General features: G+C 43.3%; 1 protein-coding gene across 1 annotated transcript in view; it reads left to right on the plus strand.

Moving 5' to 3' along the window:
• Positions 1-16732, plus strand: part of CERK (ceramide kinase) — a 679079-nt gene that overhangs the window by 290380 nt on the left and 371967 nt on the right. Inside the window, 1 exon segment of the mRNA XM_069629241.1 lies at positions 3136-3199. Within this exon segment, the coding sequence (XP_069485342.1) occupies positions 3136-3199 (64 nt within the window).

Here is a 16732-nt window from a genome sequence, read left to right on the forward strand (position 1 = left end):
CTGTATGGGTTGGATGTGGTCTGCTTTCATGCAATTGCGCATGTTGTGTGTTGCACTCTGCATTTTCATGCCCGCTGTGATTGGTTTGGTGTGGCACATTGTACTCTCCACCCTCTCCAGGTGTCCCTGCACCAGCCTCTGCCACTCCCACCCCCTCAAGCGCTTCAAGGTGCAGCACACTGCTGCATTTCTACTCCTATGGCGTGAGTTTAATTGGTGAGGCTGTCCCACATCCATTGGCCAGGCATTCCTTACGGTGGCCTGATAGCAGGATGTGGACCCTTAGGCAGAGATCATCCTACTGCTTATAGCAGAAACGTACTGTGCGTGGTACGGTATTACAGCTGACTCCTTCTGTGCCACCTCTTCTCAGATGGCATTTTTTCTGAGTTGGGTCCTGCACCAGTGGTCCATGGCAAATCGCCCACCAACAAGTTCTATAATACTGTCTGTCAGGATGGTTAGTTCTTGCTTGGAAAAGCGTGGCTTCCGCTGCCGTCTTTCAGGGATCCGAGATGCCATGCCTGCTAGCGAGATGCCGGTGTCCGGATGGCAACAGGAACTGGGTGATTTTCAATGGATTGTGTTTTCCAAAATGGCTGCCAGAGAACTTGCAGTTCCGGCTGTGCTGTTTTGGTGCTAGTGTTTACATTACCATTGTTTCTGTGAGTGACATGCTGTAAACTGTGCCACCAATTTCACCAGGCGATGATGGTGTTTCCATCATGCTGTTAGCACCGTTTCCGGCATGCCGGTTTGCGTGCTCCTGTGATGTTGTGATGTGCTGGTGATCCTGTGGTTATGGTTACCGGAAATGGTGCCACCAGAGCTACGGAATCTCTGGCAAAATAACAGCACACTTGTAATGAGGGCTATTGTATATATAATTCCAAATTACACTAATTTAAACATTTCCATTTGTCAAGCCAAGAATAGAAATGTATATTGATTACAAAATTTCCAGCAACATTTTGATACCAATATCAACTTCTGGAATATGTGTGCACAATGTGAAACCCCTGCCCCCACCCAATCAATAATTCTAAGAATGTCGCCTCTGCATGTTAAATATTTTAGACCACAATAATGTTAAGGACAAAAACTTGTCATGGTAGGAGGTAATGAGAACTTGGACAAAGACACTTTGTTTTTATGCTAGAATTTGTTTTTGTTCGTCGGTTTTACAAAATATATGTCTAAAGGAAACGGCACAAAATATAGTTATGACATCTTTAGCTTTAAAATTGTGTGTCTTTAAAGCTGCCTTCTTACCGCATCCTAAGGCGTAATCACATTTTCAGTCGCTTCAGAAACCCTTGACAACAGATCTTTATAGTCTTGTGGGAACAATGATGTCCCATTGTCACTGATCTTTATCATTTTAATTGCTCTGAGTGGCAGGCTTGTCTTGCATTCTGTCAGGCCTGTTTATTTTTAATGGTTGTCTTGTACTTTGCTGTTGGTCTTTTCACAGTTTGTTTCCATTTTAATGCGCATGTTTGGAATCCTTTCTGATCTACATAAACATATCCCATAATTGGAAATGCTCGGTGAAAAGGCAACAGTTTGAGAATTTGTCATGCTTAGTTCCGGGGCTAGTTAAAATCTGTTGTGTTGTAATTTATTATTGGTTTAAAAAAAAACAAAAAAAAAAAAACAAACCTCTGTAGTAGGTTTAAGTTGCAGTTCCAGATAATTTTGGTTGCATGATTTGCTCAACCAAAAAGGCAATCGCAAGAATCTAAACTTGCCCGCAAGGAAAGGACCTGCAAACAATCCTCGCGTCACCTACCCACGCCTTAGAATTCGATCCCGGTATCGTCTCGGAATCCCCCACAATTCTCCAATTTCGCAAATCTCTCAAAACAGGGCTTTTTCAACATCACCCGACTAAGTACTAATCCCAATGGATGTACAGACTGACGCACAGTCTGCAATTCGTATTACTGCGCCACTGTTAAAAGATGCTAGCCCATACACTGGATACTAACACTCTGTACAGCACTTTGCTGCTCTTTAAATAATAAAATAAAATACAATTATGTCAACATTGCTTTCCATTGTGTTCTTTATGGTACAAGTGTGTAATTTAAGACCAATTAGGGTTTGCAAGCGCACAATTTCTACGCTTTAATTTAGTGATGTTGTGTAGGAAGTGCTTTCATAGGCCATTGGGTTCTAGAATCTGTGGGTTTGGTCATTAAGGGGACAATTTACAAATCAACCCTTTTTGTGTGTTAGTAACTAAGCGTCTGTTACTCCTAACTGTGGCCTTAATTTGGACAACAAAGCGGTATTCACAACCTAATCTGGTCTCAAAAGGTGTGTATGGTTAATTTGGGGATACAAAAAAATCCTACTTGCACTGAAGATAAATTTGGTGGTCTGACATGGAGGGATTTGTGCTGGGGAAACGTACTACATGTCAGACAGGAAAAAACGAACTTTTTAAATGTTTCCTCCCATGCTTCACCCACCCCTCACCCTTAGAAACTCTTTGGTACACTTTCACACCTGCAGTCTAACATGTTCACCTGGAACATGCATGGAGTCAGGCAAGGGTGTTATTGAAAGCCAACTCTGACGTTTTGTGTTTATATGTGGTCAACGTACCCACAACTCCCTAAGATTCAACTGGCAACACCCACTTTTGGTGCCCTTGCAGTAAGTCAGTGAAACAGTCACAGATCTTTCTATAAATCAATTTTTTAGGCTTTTGAAAAACCTGAGTAACTCCACTAAGATGGTGCTACATTTTTCAAGAGTAAGTTGGTCCTTCTCCTGGAAAAGCTTTGCCATTCAGTCCCTACATTTTCTCTACTTAAAACAAAACCATATATAAATAATGTAAGTGCGGCCTGTTCACTGCTATGCCGTTTTAGCATATTGTAAATGTCATCGAATGAAAACCCGATTTGACACTTGTATGAACCCCCCCCCCCCCCCCGCTGTACTTGGCAAAGTGGCACATACACTTTATTTGTTGTTTGGTTCTCATAATGAATGGCCTTGATCTTCAGTAGGGGCGTGCAAGCTTTAGATGTTAACCTCTGTGGCAATCACGTTTTTTAACGTTATGCAAATGTTGTAATACAAATTCAAGTAACCATGCAATTCCTCTTTTTTTCTCCAAAGTAACTGAACATGCTAACCATGCAAAGGAGAACTTATTTGAAGTGGAACTTGACCAATATGATGGGTAAGTGATTTTGGACATATTGCTTTGTAACCAGATTATTGTCCACAGTTAAAAATGGTTTACGCTCTAAGGTAAATAAAATACCCTGTGGAATATTGTGGAATTGCAAAACCGTTAGTTCAAGGAAACCATGTAGTGATGTACATATTTTGACCTGAATTTGATTTTGCTGGGTGGATGGCTCCCAGATTAACTGCTTGCCTCCAGCACAGGCATTGCCGGTACTTTGCAAGTTTAAATCACACCCAGGACCAATTAAGCCCTTCCTTCTGAGGTTGGACAATTGAGTACGATTGGGATTTCTATTATTTTCCAAGTGCAAAATGTGGCTATATCAAAATAAAACCATTGGTAGAAGAGAATGAATAGAACTTTATAGGCTTCGCCATGAAAAGGTCCATATCATTTGGGGAATAGAGCTGAGCCGTGAAACACGCAGAAGGACACGAGGGATTGTAGGTGAGGGTCCAGTGGAGGACTGTATTGGTGTTTGACTGCACTGGCCTTACTGCCATTTAGCTTTGCTCAAATTTCCATGCAGATCCCCCTACAATTTGGTGTCCTATATTTTGGCAGTGATGAGAACAGGGGACCGACAATAAGGTTAGGAAATTCGAAGTATAAATATGTATTTTCAGATGTATAGGGCACATTAACACGAAGATGGTGAGCCTCTATGTAAAACGTTTTTATTTTCTATATTTGATCACTTAAATGATAGTGAGGGTGGTGGCACTTTCCTAAAGATGCCACACGTGCCATTACAAGGCTTCACACCTTGATCTCCTTTGTTTGACTGAGAACATGGTGAGGTAGTTATTGTGAACTAAAACCTCAACAGCCTGTCTAGGAATCTAAGAAGGCTACTTCAAGGCGTACAGGAGAGGGAGAAGCCATTCCTTGCTTTGGAATTTCAAACAGCAGACCACAACATGGGTCTACAGACGAGGGGGAACGCTTGCATGCTAAACAATTGCTTGCATCACCCGAGCACAGAAGGTAAGAAGGGACAGTCTGAAGAGTTGTATAATCTTCACTGAAATGGAGAGAGTGAGTCTTAAGTGCATTGTCTAGGCGATTAGTTGAGAAGGCCAGATCCAAAGGGTAGACTGGCGGCTCTGCTCGCTTCTGGTAGTAGGAGTACATTATATCACTTACCCACTCATGCATCTTGTAAAAGGAGCAGTGTTTTGAGTGATGCTCTTATGTTGGACCAGCAGAGGCACAACAAATAGCAGCAAAACCCTTGGAGGCCAGCCACCCAGCAAAAAGCCTTGAATCATTGGTTGCACGGTCAGGACTTTTCCTTGGTATTTCATCTTCCGGGCCTTGAAACACTTCTATGTGACGAGTCCTTGCATGTCACCCCTTCTCCCATGGGGGAGAACCCTTCTAATGTGGCCAGGGCAGTGCAACCACAGTCCGATAATCCACATGTGGCTGGTGCACAGCAGGAGTATCACATGGGGAGGGAATACCCTCATGGGATGAGGGATGACACCCTAGCAGAGATGTGGCACACTTCCGCCATGATCCCAGCTCCCTCAGCCTTACCTTCTCCATGGTGCAAGACTCCTCCATAATTCTATGTATGCAAACAAGGTAGAAGTGTGTCCTCCTTTCAGTCATACTGAGACGAAGAGCAGTCATGACATCCTGAAGAATAGTACTAAACCGAAGCGCGCTGAGTACAGAAGAGCGCCCGATGGAACCGGAGTGAGCAGACCAGCCTACTCAATTTGGTCAAACCTGACAAATTAATTAAAAGCAAAGGAGGACTCCCAACGAAGACCAGTCCCCAGTGGAGGAGCCGCGAGGAAGAGGATCGTGTTTGCTGCACCTGGGAAAGATGCCCGGATGCCCATGGCAAAGTCTAGAGCTCCGAAGCTGGTCCTGAGATACTAGCTGGGGACAGCAGGCTGGCAGACGAAGATGGTATGTGTTCCCGAGGTGTTGGAAGCCGAAGGCAATACCACAGTTGCTCGTTGTCACAGTACCTGGGAGAAAGGTGAACAGGTTGGATGTGCAATAGGTAGTATTTGGCAAGAGAGTACACCAAGTCTACTTAGAGGGATAACTATTAAAGCCAAGGAAGTCTGGGGCTTGCACCCATAAAAGAACAGTTGCAACTAAGCTACTTAGTCACAGTACTGGGGAGAAGAGTTAACCCGGTTGGTTGTGTAAAAGGAAGAGAAACCTGGGGAAGGGAGACCACCCCTGGGATTCTGAACTTTGTGGCAAAGTCAAGAAAAAGGTACTCTCTTTACCCCATGGAAATTTTATCTGTTTTTGCACCATTTGGAACATTCTCTTTGAAAAGAACTGAAGGATCTGCTACAAAGACACCCCTTCACAACTTTTGGCTAAATTGTTAGTGTGAGGGCTAGAGTTAGGGTTTTTGACACAATGGTGGACAATTCTTTATTTTTGACATCCTGACGGACCCATTAAAGAATTGTTTGTTTTGTTTGTTTTATTCGTATTTATATAGCGCACAACAGCCCAAGGACATCGTGGCACTTGTTACAGTACAAAGCTTAGTTACTTAGTAACATAGTCATTACCAATATATATACAGGTTGCAATATAGTTACATAGTCATTAGCAGTACATATACAGGTTACAATATAGTTATATTACATTTGTGTTATATTACAATATACATGGCAGAAGTGGAGGAGACAGTCCTCCACTTGCTAGTTGAGAGTGGCCTTGAGGTTGTTGCGAAAGACAGATGGAAGTTTCAGCTCTAAGGGTGGCAGGGAGTGAATTCCAGAGTTTCGGTGCAATATAGGAGAAGCCTAGACCTGCCTCTGTGTCTCTTTTTATGCGTGGTATGTGTAGCTGGTTGGTGTACTGAGCTCTGGTGGGGCGAGTGGATGTGGTACTTGATATTGCTTCAGATAGGTATGCTGGAGCGGTTTTGTTGATGCACCTGTGAGTGATGGTGAGGATTTTCAGAGTAATACAGTCTTTGACCTGGAGCCACCGGGCTTCACGTCTGCCGTGGGATATATGGTCTCTTCTAGGGATGCTCATGGCGGCTCTGAGGGCATTGTTTTGTGTGGTTTGCAGTCTGTGAATGTTTTTGGCGGAGGTGCCAGCTAGAAAGGCGTTGCAATAATAGAGTTTGGCTCCTATAGTTGCTCTAGCTATGGCCAAGCGGTTGGGGGTGGATAAATAGGGTTTAATGGCATTGAGGAGTTTGGTGCTGAACGCTGATGCAGAGGCTATGGCCCGGACTTGTTTGTTCATCAATAGATTTGCATCAATGTGAACACCTAGAGTCTTGACAGAGGATGATACGGAGATGTTTGAGTTGTCTATGTTGAGGCAGGCAAACCCATTTTAGCAATGGAAATGGAAAGCCCTTCCCCAACCCTATTTATACTTTAATAAATGTCTGTAGCAACATAAATACCACCAGTGTGTCGATCTCACTGCTGCACCCTCACACCTGTACAGTATTTTGTTTTGGCTTGAATAAAGTAGATTCTGCTTTGTGTCAAGTGATCCTGGGCCATTAATTTCAGTGGTCGATTCAGTCTGCTGAAAGCACACCTATCCCCAATAAGGTTTGTAGCAGGGTAGCTGATAAATTGAATGTAAAAAATTGCCTTGCCTTCCAAACTGCACATGTGTGACATTTCTGCTGTCTCCATTCCTGATCGTCATGCTGCTATAACTGCATAACTGACTTCCCTATTAATGCAGTGCATCCAGTGGTGGTATGCTAGTCAAATATGAACGCATCCTTGACTGTAGTTTCTATGGTAGAAATACAGGGACCCGTCTTGTCTCTGTTCTTCTCGGATTAGGTATAAGTAACACTACCATACGTATTAATTCAACAATGGCCTCCATTAAATTGTTATCCATACCAAATATGCTAATTCTTGTTTCGATGTCCACAACCTCCATATATTCCAATTTTCAGGCTCTTGACACTTCTCTCATCCTTTTCTGGCATTTACAAAAATTACTTTGGAGTTCAATATGGTTAGATCAGTTGGTCAGTCCTGGTGCTCTGATCTAACCAGCCTCTACCGGCTCCGAAGTCTATGCTTGTGGAGATTCAAATCTGAATAAGTGCATGTCTTAAAGCACTGGTTCCTTGCCCTTGTCCAATATGACCACCGCTATTAAGGCTACTTCAAGTTGTCTATCATTTGGCTAATTGATTGTATTTGGATTTATTTGGTTGCCCATTTGAAATTGAAAATGTGAGCAACCTGGTTTGACAATTGTATTGTTTCTGTTCTGTGGTCTTGATTCTGTATTGTATTTTGCTTTTCAAACATTCTTTTTGTTGCAGATTTTATTCATGTTCACACCGCACCTCCCCAGGTGCTTGAACTGGAACCTGGAGGAAAGATAGGCTTTATAGTTGAAAATGTGAACATTGTGGGGGGAAACAGGCTAACAATAATGGATGCTGGGCTTCTTGGGTAGTCTCCAGAACATGTAAAGTTACAGTGAGAAGATGCTGCGGGTACTTATCTGGTTGCCAGCCCGAGGGGGTGGGGACAAGACTCAGATATATTGAAATAATTGGCCTTGATGCTTTTGACTATGTGAAGAAGTCTGATTGTATAACTCTGCTGTAGGACTCGGAAGGATTTTGGGCACCCGCAATGCCCGTCAGCTTTGTGAAGACACCCAAAGGTGGTATACCCAGAGCCCTAGCACAAGTACCAGGTCATCATACTTCATATTACCCGGCATAGATGCTGTACAACCCTTCTATAACTTGGGGAATAATAGAAAGTCTAGACCACAACACGGAACATTGGATTGCCCCTTGACTTCGCCTCAGCCAGCCCAACTGTCCCTCCTGGCAAGACTCTGTAAAAGTCAGTAGAATAGCAAGAGAAGCTCCGTCCCCCACATGCTCTGGAACAAGCACAGTTCTCCCTCTTTCAACATGCACTAGGGAAGGGGGCAGACCAGTGAGAAATGAGTGCTCGTGTGGATGATCAGTGTTTTGCTTGCAAACCCCATTCAGCATACAGGGGAGGTTGTTAGGTGAAAAAACAAAATGCTCACTTACTGAAATCAGTGGAGTCCAGTAGGGAACCAGCACAGCATTGCAGGAGAGTTGCTCCGAAGATGCTAGGAAGAAACCAGCTACAGAATGAAACCAGAGGAGGCCCATGGCTCAGAAAATGTTTGAATACCATTGGTTAGGGAATCCTGAATGGATTGGGTTAGTATCGCAGGCCATTGAACCATTTTGAGTAAATACAATCCTGACACCTGTAGAAGAGTTATCTTGGTTATTTCTTTTTGGGAAGAAGATCCTCAGTCCCTACATGCAAGGTGTAACAACACTTTAATAGAGTAGCAGCTATTCAGGGCAGTTTAAAAACCCACCCCAAAATAATATTTTCAAGCGTTTGAGTCCTTTTTATGGACTTGGAGAAACCCCAGTATGACTAACAAGTACAGAAACTGACTTTATATTTCCTCTTTTTTTTTCTTCAAATGCAAAATGATTCAATTCACAATACCAGGGAATTGTTGCTAAATTTAAATTCTCATTGCAATTCATATAAAAAACAATAGTGTGCCTGATTCTATGTTTCTAATAAATAGAATAAACAATGCAGCATTACATTGGCTTTACTTATTGAAATTAAACACCCAACTTGAAATTAGGTAAATGTTTGTTAAGAATAATACATTAATTAAATATGTTCACTCACTTAAGTTGCCAAATGCAATATTTACTACAGTATTTAAAAGATATTCACATTCAAAGTATTAGAAAGGCAACTGTGTCAAGGGGTCAGACACTTAATATATAGTTCTGTAGAAACCCCTCCTGTAGACAAGTACTTTTCTTCTGATACACTAGTGAAGGGTAAAACACCACACCTCCACCATCGGATTAGGCGGAAAGGCATACAAGTGTATCGAGCTTCACCCAAACTGCAAAAGATGAAACACAGAGAGCCATTTAGTATGGGGCCCTTAAGATACACCCACCAATCAGACATTACGGTCTTGCAGGTAATGAACACCTACCTTGCCTTGTTCCTTCTGATATCCAAATGTAGGCTCTCCAAGGATTGCCATCAGTGTCAAAAGTCCATAGGTCAAAATTCTGCCCATTGCTAGACCAAGCTGATGAACCCATGCCACAAGTCCTTGAACAGTCAACGGGGACCCAACCCCGCACTGCATGGTGATACTTCTATTGAGAGAAGAGCTTAGATGAAGGAAAGGCCAGCAGCTCAACCATGTAGCCAGGAATGGTGTCGGCATGGTGAACTACAGCTCCAGAGATGCTTCCAACGGATGTTGCACACAGAGAAGCACAGACCAGGTTAATCAAAACAGTGTAGGGGTAATGCAAGTAGGAAGTTCTGCAAACAAGCCAAGAGTCAAATTCCACATTGCAGCCAAACCAATTTCACCACTACAGTTCGCTAGCCAAAACAATCCGGAAAAACAGACAAAGGTTCAGAAACAGAGAATCGATAAACTAGTACAAGAACGCAGCTCGATGGAAACGTTTTGAGGTGCACACAGCAGCAGACCTCTCTGCATTTATTTCCTTCATCCATGGTGCCTGAGATAAATGCAGGCACACCATTGGCTGAGCATATGAGGTTGTGCTGATGACACCACTCGCCGCGTATCCTGGGAAGTGTAGTTTCACTGGCTCCTCTGATGTATCACTCGCCACAGAATACGACTCAGCATACAACGTTAGCCCGCGCTCAGGAAGGGGACAAACTGACACTGAACCCCTTTTGAAAAGTTGCTAAAACTGTTATTCTGTATTGTACAAGTAACAAAGAATCTGCAAATCACTCACTCAAGGTAGGTGTGGGCACATATGCTCAGCACTTTTTTTAATTGCCGTAAGGCTTTGAGATTTAGAATAAATAAAATTGCCAGTTTTAAAATGACAATTTCTCGGGGACAAAAATGTAAGGGAGAATTTTACTCACCCAGTTTCTGTGATCCTATTTTCACCATTTCTTTCTGTTCCCTTTTCAGCTGTTCTATGGACTATACCAAATAGGCTAATTAAAGGTTTTAATTTGAATTAAAACTTTTACAGAGAATCCTGTCTAATAACTATAGCATTAGTATGTGAAATCCGATGATTTAGTGTTCACACTTCAGAGTAGGCCTTCTGCAGTGGATTGTGGATTTGATTTGCTACTTTCTAACTAGCAGTGGTGACTTTCCCCTAAAATATACTTTGAATTCCTGAAGGATGTATCGTTTTAGTTTTTTTAAGACCCTCAGTTAACTTATATTTTGTATTTCTTCATTGTACACAATACAGCAGGGCCATTTGCAGACTGTATTTGTGTGTATTGTATTTCATAGCTTTATAAAACAAACCACTGTACAAACAACGAACTGTAAAACAAAGTGATCAAATTCAAAAACGAAATCAATCAAGTAGAAAGAATGTTACTTAAGATGTTTTTTGAAAAGAGGAAATGCAGAGTTGGAGTGAAGGGACAGGGAAAGGGCACTCCAGTACTTTGATGCAAGTAGAGAGAGCGAGAGGACACACTAGGAGGACGAGGAACAGACACATTGCGATTGGGACCTGAGAGAATGAGGAAGGGAATAAAAGACAGAAGAGAAGAAAGATAGGAAGAGCAAGACCATAAAGACACTTAAAGACAATGCAAAGAACATTGAGCTAGAGCCACTGGAGGCAAAGAAAAGATGGGGAGATAGATTCACAGGGAAGATGATGATGATGAAGCAGGTGAATAGAAGAATTGTTGATTGAGCAGGGAGGGGGAAAAACTGTAAGCACGCAGGCCAAGTAGAGTTACAGTAGAAGAGTTGGAAAAATACAAGAGAGTGAAGAAAAGGATTGCATGGCGAGAAATTGGCGAGATTTCCGAATGTTGCAGAGCTGAAAGCGACATGATCATGCAATGACAGAAATGTGAGCCGAAAAAGATAAAGAAGAATCGAAATGAACACCCAAGAGACAGGCAGCAGAAGAAGGTAGAATGGATGGAGGTAAGGAAATGTAGAGGGGAAGAGGGGATTAAGCGGGGCGGATAATGGAGGCACGAAAAAAGATCTGCGTTTTAGGATTCTGATGAAGATAGTGAGCAGCCACCCCTAATTGGATGGCAAGGAGACATGAAGAAACAGTAGACTCCAGGTTCATGGGTGAAAGAAGAGACAATGATCTGTGACTCATCTGCATAATCATGATGGGAGACAACAAAATAGGAGATTATTGAGGCTAGCGGATAACAGAGGGAGAAAAGTAAAGGACCTAAGATGGAGTCTTGAGGTACACCATGAGTACGATTAAATGTTCACAAGCATTGTCTAAGCCAAGCGACTGGGAACGTAGGAGCGGAACCATTGCAAAACACATTCCTGAAAACGAAGACAACGGGGAGGAAAGGAGGATGGTGTGATCAACAGTGTTGAATATGTCAGAAAGATCCAGAAGTATGAGAAGAGGGGAAAGTTTAGAATAGCAGTGAGGAGAGAATTAGAACAGCAAGGATGGGGCAGTCTCAGTGGAGTGACATGCTCAGAAACCAGATTGGCTGTGGGGGAAGAAGCTCATTAACATGAGGGGAAGCCTGCATATAAACTATACGCTCCAAGAGCTTAGAAAGGAAAGGAAAGGCAAGAGTGAGATGGGGCAGTCATTAGCAGGGAGAGAAGGATCAAGGGAAGGTTTAACTCTGGGTCAATCCCACCACTATCTGGAACATTAGCATGGAAGTCATCTTGACACAAGGAACCAAATCCACGTGTAGCCAGTATGGCTGTGTTTGAAAGCACTGGATTCCCACTCCTCTTATTCAATTGTAGCTTGGGTCCTCCAAGGATGTAAATGAAGAATGAATAAGTCGAAGCCAAAATAAGCTCTTGGATATCCAGCATTAACCATGGACCAAGAGTTACCGCTGGGGAACAAGGAACTAGTACATGGCACCCTGCAAATTTAACTTTCAGATAGTTAGATATTTTCATACAATTATTGCTAAACACTTAGACAATTCTAAGAAAAAGCTAAACCATGTGTACGTCTTACAAAAAAGAAGTGAAACAATATTTGTAATGTGTGTCTGGAAGACTAGTACAACCTATCTCCACCATGATAAGACCATGTGTTAGCAGCCATGTGCCAAGACCTCCATAATTTTCTTTCTTCATGGCTGTTAAATGTAAAGTGGAATAGGTCTTGCAGCCATATAAACTCAAAGGCCATTATTTGTGTTTGATAAATATTTAATGAGACCCCTGCAATTAAGATTATTTTCCCACGTCTGAATGTCATAAAATCAACAACCTTAAAGGGGAAGTTCTTTCAGGAATTGTATTGTGCCAATGGATCTGGTTTGTATTTTTGAGCACAAATCGATCAATCAGAATTCTTTTTCCAATGCATCTTGCCTTCGCGTTTCTCACATTTTCACATGTGAAACTCACAGGTCGGAAACCACCATATTATGCTAATCCGATCAGTTAATCTATTGCCCTAAATTCAAGTGCCCTTGCAGCAGTAAATTGGGTCACCCGCCTCAAGTGGACAATGACATGTGAAATTGATATGCTCCACCTCTTCTCATGATGTTCGTGGACAGCGTAGCCAAACGTACCATGTCATTACGTCACCCAATGCTAAACCAGGGAGATCAACACACACACACACCCCCACCCTAAAAGTGTAACTTCTTTTCACAAAAAGCAGAAAACAACTTACACTTTTAAGGAAATACTAATAGTCGGGAATTTTTCTAAGTCATTCGATTTTTTTTTTTTTTTAATTCAAGATAAAAATACAAGATTACACCTAAGAAATCATTGAAAACCTTTGACAATAAAATGGTTGGAAGAAAACATTGTTTACTACATGGCATAGTTCCAATGTTTTGCTTGACTGTCGCATTCCATCCAATCTTTCAGATTGTCTTCATCGATCTGTACTTGAATTGCAAAGTCAAAGTTCTGTGTAGTAAAATCTATTGCAATTGTGTTCCATCTTCGATTTAGTATTGAAGGACATGGTGTTCCATTTGTGAGTACAAAGGTCTCCTTTCATGTCGAAATGCAACACTTTGCCATCTACACGTCTTCATATCATTAATGCTGGCATGTTGCTCCATATTACGGGCAGTGCAAATGGGAAAACTGGCGCCTCAGTCGTCCCACAATATGTATTACAGTTTCACTACTGATGGGTATTCTCCAGTTCTGGTTAAAAATAAACATGCATGGGAAGATTGTATCCATGGCACACGCACATTCCAATGATGAATGTATATAAATTTGGGAAGGCAAAAATATAGATTAGTACCCAATTTGAAAAATAAGTTGCACAATAAATCAACATGTTAAAAATAGAATTTTTGTTAAAATTGACATTTACGATGTCCACTCTGCGTCAACTTGAATATCAATTCAACACATCATTTATCATTAGACATACAATTGCATAAATATGAAAATGTTTCCTTACATTATTTGCTGATTTACCATTCTAGCAATGTAAACTTGAATCACTGTCTCGCTAGAGAGCTATTACGAATAGAAACTTATGTTTCATTAAAGTGAATCCTATTTCTTTGTGGTTACTCGCCACATTGTGTCCTTGAAATTGTTAGTCCGAGGGATTCAGGGACAAATAACAGACCCTGTATTGTGTGGTCACATTGCCCAAGGAAAGTTTCATTTTCGGGAACAAATGCCAGAAAAATTTGACAATGATTTTACTCTTCAAAAGAATCAAATATATTCTTTTTTTTAAAAAAAATTATAAATGGTGTGACGAATCCCAGGGTATTGTCAGTTTCCATGGCAGGGGCCCCTTTCCGTGAGGCTATGGAGGTGAGGCCACTACCTGATATTCTCCCTGGGGGTGGTTATCAGCAGGTGAATTCCATGGACAGGAAAATCCTTCATGGGACTGCAGACAATGGCCCTGGGAGAACCCGGTATCCATTTACCCCTTTGGAGTCCCCATTCCGGTCCCTCTGGTTCCCCATACCACTATATGTAATAGTTAAGTAGAGGTTATTCTTAATAAGACTGGGACGAGAAAGAGGGAGATATAACCAAGCTTGATGCAAAAGAATACCAAGAACATTGAACAAGGAGGCACAAGCCCACTGTGGAACCAACACACATGGTACAGCTGTCAAGAGGCAGTCCTGATGGTAAAAAGGGAAGAAGGGTTCAATGGTCCTTCGAACCAGCCCTGTCTGCACACACAACAAAATTCTTGTCCCGTGGCAGGGGATCCGAAGGCTGAGAGTTGGGACACTGAGATGTGGCGACCAGAGGGGTCCAGACGAAGTGAACCTGGCCGGCAGCAGGAAGGAAAATGGCCAGAATGGCAGAAACGGAGCAAGAAGGAAGGAGCGGCCAGCAGAGGACATGAGGTAGAATTGTGAGGTAGAATCTGGAGCTGCAGAGCCGTGAGGAGAACGCTGACCATGGCAGCAGCAGAGAAGCTCTTCTTTCAAAGAGACCGTCCAGAGGATTCCCAAAGGTAGGGAAAGGATCATAACGGTGGCTAGGGCATTGAGGGAACTGGAGAAGCTGAAAGCCCACACAAACATATTTCCAAGAGCACAAGGGGATACAAGTGGCATTATATTTGATACACACTTTGTAAACCTTGCAGACATATCCCGAAGAGCACAAGGGGAACACAAGTGGCACAAGTGAAACCTGGCTAAAGGAGGCATCTGGCCCTGCCCTTTCACTTGCCATCCCAGAAGGGTACTCCATCCACAGACAAGATGTCTCCACTCACAGAGGTGGGGGGGGGTAGCTGTCATTGCCAAGGAGAATCTCCAATTCCGGAGAATTCAAGCAGACTTGGGTCAGAGCTCTGACTACCTCCTGCTCAAACTCAAGGTCTCAGCTAGCTGTACCATTGCCTTCCACGTGGTTTACTGCCCTCCCGTACTGAGCACTGACTTCCAGGAAGCCTTAATCCACTCACTTTCAGACAATTTAAAATGTTATCCTCTTGGGTGACTTCAACCTCGGCCTCAACGATTCTAAGGATTCTCACGCCACTGCCCTCAATAAAGCGCTCTCTAATCTTGGGTTCTCCCAATCCATCTCCAGGTCCACCCACTCCAAAGGACGGACGCTAGACTGGGTTGCTCACCACAACTGCACCCTAGAGGTTAGACATTTCCCCAATACCCTGGTCCGACCACCATTGCATCAATTTTGACATCACCACATCTAAAGGGCCTTCGAGGCCAGCGAAGCCGCTCCCGGCGGCACTCGCCAGAAGCTCTCGGCAGCTCGCCAAGGAGAACCTCGCTAAACATCTCCTGGTAGCTGCATTATTGCCTCCCTTCTCCAATGACCCAAATGTGCTCGCCAATGACTTCAAGAGAGTCATCACCATGGCCGTGGACACGGTAGCTCCACTCACCCTCAAGAAAGTGAAGAAAGTAAAGCATGTGAACGCCTTGTTCCCCCAGGAGCTCCTACAGCTACATTCCAAAAAAAGAGCGGCACTCCCTGCATAGAAGAAAAACCCCAAAGACACCACAAGAGCAGCTTTCAAAGCCCTATCCACCGAATACAAAACCACCATCATTAAGGCTAAGGCGTCCTCCTTTAACGCTAGGATTTCAGATGCCAAGTCAGGTACCAAAGAAATCTTCACCATCTTTAGAGAGCTGGAGACCCCTGCCTCTCCTCCTCCCACTCTCCTAAAAGTTGAAGCCTGGTGTAACAAAATTCAGTCCGCCATGTTGGATAAATTGGACACACTTCAGGCCAAGATCCTTGCACACCAAATGGCACTTAACCTTATAGCGAAAAATCATGGCTCCCCCGCTCCATCAGCTGACACTTGCCAATCCCCACTGTTTGAGTTTAAGGACATGACTGAAACCGAAGTCGCTGCCCTCCTTAGATCTATTAAGCCTTCCAACTGTAAAGGGGATGTCTGCCCAGCTCAGGTGATCAAGGACTGTGCCCCTTCCCTTGTCCCCTTCATCACCGCCTTCATTAACGCCTCGTTCAAGTCTGGCCATGTTCCAGCTGAGCTCAAGGAAGCGTGGGTTCGTCCGCTCCTCAAAAAACCCTCCCTAGACCCATTGGTCCCAGGGAATTATAGGCCCATCACCACTGTCCCTTTTTTACTAAAATTCTTGGACAAAGCAGCTTACCTGCAAGTACAAAAATGTCTCGAAGAGAACCATCTTCTTGGTCTTTGGCAGTCAGGCTCCAGGCCAAGACATGGCCCTGAAACGGCTCTTCTGGACCTCAAGAATCAGATGGACGACCTCAGAGATGCAGGCAAACCTGCTCTACTCCTCCTTTTGGACTTATCAGCTGCCTTCGATTTGGTGGATCATAAGACCCTCTGCCACCATCTTGCCACCGCAGCCAATTTCTCCCCTGCTGCCTGCAATTGGATAACTTCTTTCCTGCAGGAAAGAGCAATGAAGGTCTTCTCCGACTCTTCCTGCGCTGAACCGAGCATCATCCAATGTGGCGTCCCACAGGGATCTTGCATCGCCCCAACCCTTTACAACCTCTTCA

Source organism: Ambystoma mexicanum, chromosome 12 (genome assembly GCF_040938575.1).
Source record: "Ambystoma mexicanum isolate Mex_15411 chromosome 12, UKY_AmexF1_1, whole genome shotgun sequence".
NCBI classification, from domain to species: Eukaryota; Metazoa; Chordata; class Amphibia; order Caudata; family Ambystomatidae; genus Ambystoma; species Ambystoma mexicanum.